This window comes from Sinocyclocheilus anshuiensis, unplaced genomic scaffold (assembly GCF_001515605.1).
Source record: "Sinocyclocheilus anshuiensis isolate Anshui unplaced genomic scaffold, SAMN03320099.WGS_v1.1 scaffold407, whole genome shotgun sequence".
NCBI lineage: Eukaryota > Metazoa > Chordata > Actinopteri > Cypriniformes > Cyprinidae > Sinocyclocheilus > Sinocyclocheilus anshuiensis.
This window is the reverse complement of record NW_015552593.1, coordinates 1734264-1739870: the sequence shown is the minus strand read 5'-3', so window position 1 is coordinate 1739870 and position 5607 is coordinate 1734264. Positions and strand designations below refer to the sequence as shown.

General features: G+C 32.1%; 1 protein-coding gene across 2 annotated transcripts in view; it reads left to right on the top strand.

The window, feature by feature from the left end:
• Window positions 1-5607, top strand: part of LOC107665583 (collagen alpha-1(XIX) chain) — a 41564-nt gene that overhangs the window by 19490 nt on the left and 16467 nt on the right. Inside the window, exon 15 of one of the 2 annotated variants that reach the window (XM_016456503.1) lies at window positions 3202-3237. The exons of the other annotated variant lie outside the window; for it this stretch is intronic. Coding sequence (XP_016311989.1) covers window positions 3202-3237 — 36 coding nt within the window. The remainder of the gene's footprint in view (window positions 1-3201; window positions 3238-5607) is intronic. 2 annotated transcript variants of the gene reach the window in all.

Below are 5607 nucleotides of genomic sequence, written 5' to 3'. Positions count from 1 at the left end.
TATATATATATATATATATATATATATATATATATACATAAATATACACAGTACACACACATATATTATGTACACATACTTTTATTTTGGATGCGATTAATCACAATTAATCGTTGCCCAACACTATTTATAATTATTATTATTAGTAGTATTGGTTGTTATTAATATTAATATTAATAAATGATACTTATAATTACAAATTATTCCAAATAATTAACATAATTTATGATATTATGATATATATAAACCTAAAGAGACTATAACTAAATGCAATTGTCAATATAATAGAATAACTACAATTTATTTATTTATTTTTTAATAATTAAGATCTTCTGTGGTCCCTTTTGTGGCCCCGAGGGTCCCTGGATCTACCATTTATGCTGCACCTGTCTGTGATCTACACCCTGTATAATAACATTTAGTTCTCATTAGTTTCTGTCTTCTGTTTTCAACTCTGTGATCTTATAACAGATTGATCCATCCTTGAATTGCAGACCAGATTTAATTAACTGATTAGTCTGCTGATTGATTCACAGTTTGACTCGCTGTGAATTCAGAGTTCTGGCACAAGCATTCTGTTTTTCCTCAGTTCTTGATTTCTAGTGACTGGCCTGTAGTTTGATTCAGAGTCTGGGCTGTTTCTAATTAGAGATCCCAGAATGCTAAAAATCACTGTAAACAAGCATCAGGTATACTACACAACTGGAAATATAGAGGTTTAGATTGGCTGAATTACTATGTTTGACACAAATATAGTGTGATATAGCAGCATAAAGCAGAGCTCTGTGTCAGATTGTTCTCTTCAAATCACAGCGAATGTTTTCGGCTGTAATATCTCACTTCATAGCACAGAGTAATCTCCTCGTATTCTTCTCTGTACTGTGGCGTTAAACCCGGCTGGTTTGTGCTGTGGTAATGAGTGCAGTCACTGGGGTAAACGTTTGATTGGCTGTCTCAGTGAAGGAGTACAGTGGCTATACGGGTCTCATATAATTGCTTCGTTATTCGCACAGCCGTAATGCCTTCAGCACCTCCACTGAATACACAGAATTCCCCTGAGGAATTCCTGTTTCTTCCAGGTGATATTTTGAGATTTATTCCTAGTTTATGTAGCTTGAGTCCTAATTGTTCGCTCTTAACCTTAGTGGAACAATGTGTGCTAAACTAACTACAAGTACGAACTAAACTACATCAAAGTTGACAGTATTTGCAACACATTTTACTTGTGTAATGTGACGAAGAGTAGCACCAAGAAGTGTGTGGATACTTTAGACACACTTTAAAATACATGAATGGATGGATGGACAGATGGATGGATAGATTGATAATAAATAGATGATGGATGGCTGGATAGAATGATGATATAGGATAGATGGATGGATGATGGTTGGATGACGGATGAATAGATAGATAGATAGATAGATAGATAGATAGATAGATAGATAGAAATAGATAGAGATAGATGATGATAGATAGATAGATAGATAGATAGATAGATAGATCACTCACAGTGGTGTACTGTAACGAAGTAATAATACTTCCTTACAGTACTTAAGTATTTTTTAGGAGTATCTGCAGTAAATACTTTACTTGAGTAAAGTATTTAAAGTACTTTACTTGAGTTTTTATATTTCAGCCAACTTTTACTTTTACTCCACTACATTTCCTAATTCAAATGTATACTTTTACTCCGAATGCTTTGTTCCTGAATGAATCAGTCGTTTGAATGAATCGGTTGAATCTCAATGACTCACTCATTAACAGTCACTTGCTGCCACCTACTGGCGGTTGTAATTTCACATTTCGACTTTTTTTCATGTTAAAATTAAATGATTTCAAATATCAGTATTCAACGTTTTATGTTAAAAACAAATTTAATCTTCTGCGATAATATGGTAAGTGTTGTTGTAATGATGTGCGATCTGACATTATCGAGTATATCACCAAATCACACACAGAGTGCACGCATGTTGATTTATTAGTCTATTACAACTCAAAGTTCCAGGCATTCTAAATTGTAGACGGCAAAAATGCTTTTTATATTTATATAATTGAATATATAGTTACCTTAATCTATATCATACAAAGAGGATCGTTTTTCTGCAGATATCAGCATGATAACACATTTAATAATAATTTTATACAAGTTCAGTAAAGCAATAAGTGACTTACATTTTAGACATCATATTGCTTGTTTTTGCTCAATTTTGCCAACTAAAATAGTTCAAAATAAAGATCAGAGCACTGTTTTGCGTCTCTGAGCAATGGACGGTGTTTACTTATTGAATGAATCAGCTTTTTGGACGAATCGGTTGAATAAATGATTCAGTGATTCACTCATTAACACAGTCAAATGCTTTGTTCCTGAATGAATCAGTCGTTTGAATGAATCGGTTGAATCTCAATGACTCACTCATTAACAGTCACTTGCTGCCACCTACTGGCGGTTGTAATTTCACATTTCGACTTTTTTTCATGTTAAAATTAAATGATTTCAAATATCAGTATTCAACGTTTTATGTTAAAAACAAATTTAAGGCCTATTTATGCATCTGAAACTGCAGTTTAAATGCATCCATGTCCCCTCTGAGATACATAAACTGTGTAAATACATCTAAATGCTATTTCAGATGCAGATTCCAGAAATGATTTCTTATGTTGGAATGAAAGACACTATAAGTACCGGATGAAGTGCTTCTTATTCTTACCCAAAAATACAAAATAGAAGAAATAGTTAAAGCTGAACACAATCTTGCTACTCAAGCTGTGTATGAACATTTTTTGATATATATTTATTTGGTTCTTTTCCAATTTGCATTTACTTGTACTTTTACTTTCAATACTTAAGTACGTTTAAGATTTAAAAAATACTTTTCGTACTTATGTACAATAAATATCACATACTTTAAGACTTTTACTCAAGTAATATTCTAAACGGGGACTTCAACTTCTACCAAAGTCATTTTCTGGTAAGATATCGGAGTATGGCTTTCAGGTACTTTATACACCACTGATCACTCAATACTCTGAGGTGAAAACTTGCTTCCATTTTCACTTCTAAAAGAACATTATGAAAGTAGATTTGTAATAGCATCTCAAAACATTTGTGCACATTGGACCATCTAGTTATGCATGGATATTATAAGCAATGCAAAGTTATTTAAATTGCAAAGATTGATGGGAATGTTGTCTCCTCCACAGGGAAGGCCGGGAAAAGATGGAATTCCAGGCTATACGGTATGTGTGTACAGTATATGCATGACAGAGCTTTGGCTTCAGCTGTACTGTATGTCTAAGATGATAATGTTAGCAGAAAATTAATGCTTTTACTTTAATACCTGCAGCATCTAATAACTTGTGCCAGCGAGTAGTGGATAGCGGTTAGACTCGGATCCGTGCTGGTCTACATTTATCTCTGTCTCACTCGATTTCTTTTTTTCCCAAGCAAATAAAAACCCAACACCAGTCATTAGTCTTGTAAAGTTTTCAATAATAAGACCGCTTACTCACTGCTAATGCTCTCCAGTGTGGCTAAAATCCTGCCCATGAGCCATTAAATCATGAATAATGCATGCGATCACTAATTAAATGTCCCCTACAAACAGGGTTTGTAGTTTCGAAAGCCTTGTCACGTCAAACAAAAAATTTTCCGTTCTCTGATGCCTTGTCACAACAGAACACATATCTACGGCAGAACTGTGACAAATCGCACTTCTGCACTTTACAGCAGCGAGCAGACACATCAGAGAGCCGCCAACACACAACTCGCATATATTCGCCTCCGTCACAGACAGACAAACACTGTAAATGCAGCATGTGGGAAGTCGTGGCTTAATGGTTAGAGAGTCGGACTTGTAACCCAAAGGTTGCGGGTTCGAGTCTCGTACCGGCAGGGATTGTAGGTGGGGGGAGTGAATGTACAGCGCTCTCTCCCACCTTCAATACCACGACTGAGGTGCCCTTGAGCAAGGCACCGAACCCCCAACTGCTCCCCGGGCGCCGCAGCATAAATGGCTGCCCACTGCTCCGGGTGTGTGTTCACGGTGTGTGTGTTCACTGCTGTGTGTGTGCACTTTGGATGGGTTAAATGCAGAGCACTAATTCCGAGTATGGGTCACCATACTTGGCCACATGTCACGTCACTTGTTAATGTATCTGCAGATCTTAATGAGGTCAGCGAGAAAGAGCAGAGGATGAGTCAGAAGTCAGTTCGCTCATCAAACATCTTGCTAACACCCAGGTCAGCTATTTTGTATAGGAGTATGACAAGGTTTTGAGGTTTAGCTGATTAGCTTGGTCCGATTAGTTTGTTTTGTTTAGTTTTGATTAGTTTGCCTCTGCTGGTCAATGTCATAACTGCAACATCTGGCAGTAATAATGAAGCATTATGACCAGTGTTATTTTAGTATTATTTATATACTGTTATAGTATTTAATAATATTTTGAAATAGATTTTTTTGGATATTCACATTTAATTTGAATATTACTTTTAGTAATTTTGTTGTTGTTTTTTTGCATTTCTTTTCTTAAGCTTCAATTTATTTTTTAGTTTTAGTTATTTTATTTGTAATCTGACATAGTAACATTTCTACTTTTAACATTCTAATTTCTAATTTTCATTTTTTTATTTATTTTTAGTAATTTAATCTAATTTAGTAATTCAATTTCTTATGTTGTTTTATGTTATTTCAGATTTATTTAAATTTTCAACTAAAGTTAACTATAGTTTTAGTAATTTTAGTACTAATTTTATTTGCTATCTGACATGGTGACATTTCTAATTTTAACATTCTTTCTAATTTTCATTTTTATATTTTTTTAGTATTTTAATCTAATTTAGGAATTCAATTTCATAAGTTGTTTTATATTATATTATTTATATTTATTTATATTATATTATTTCAGATTTATTTCAATTTAGAGTTTAAATAAATCTCTGAAGTTAACTACAGTTTTAGTCATTTTAGCACTAATTTTTATTTATTTGTATGGTAATATTTCTAATTTTAACTGTCTTAATTCCTAATTTTCATTTATTTATTTATTTATTTTTAGTTTTTACTAATTTAATCTAATTTAGTAATTCAATTCCTTATGTTGCTTTATATATTATATTATTTCAGATTTGTTTCAATTCAGAGTTATTATGGTTAAACTAAAACTAAACCTCATTTAAACAATTACTTTACTTAAAATAAATGTTAACTGAAATAAAAAATAAAATATAAAAAAAAAATAACTTCTTTTGGAAATGTCATTGTATTTAATTTCAGCTTGTTGCCAAGGCATCTTTTTTTTTTGCTTATATTGAAGTACTGAAATAACTCAAACTGAATAAACTAAAACTAGCACATAATAAAATTGGATAAAAAACTATATAGACATAATAAAAATGACATAAAATGCATAAAAAATTACTACTTTAAAACTAAAGTGAAAACTGAAAATATAAAAATAAAATCGATTTCAAAATATTAACACAAACTATAATAGTATAGTAACAGTAAAATAACATTGTTTTTGTTAGTTTTATTTTTAGTTAACTTGCATTTTTTTGTTTAGATCGATAGATAGATAGATAGATAGATAGATAGATAGATAGATAGA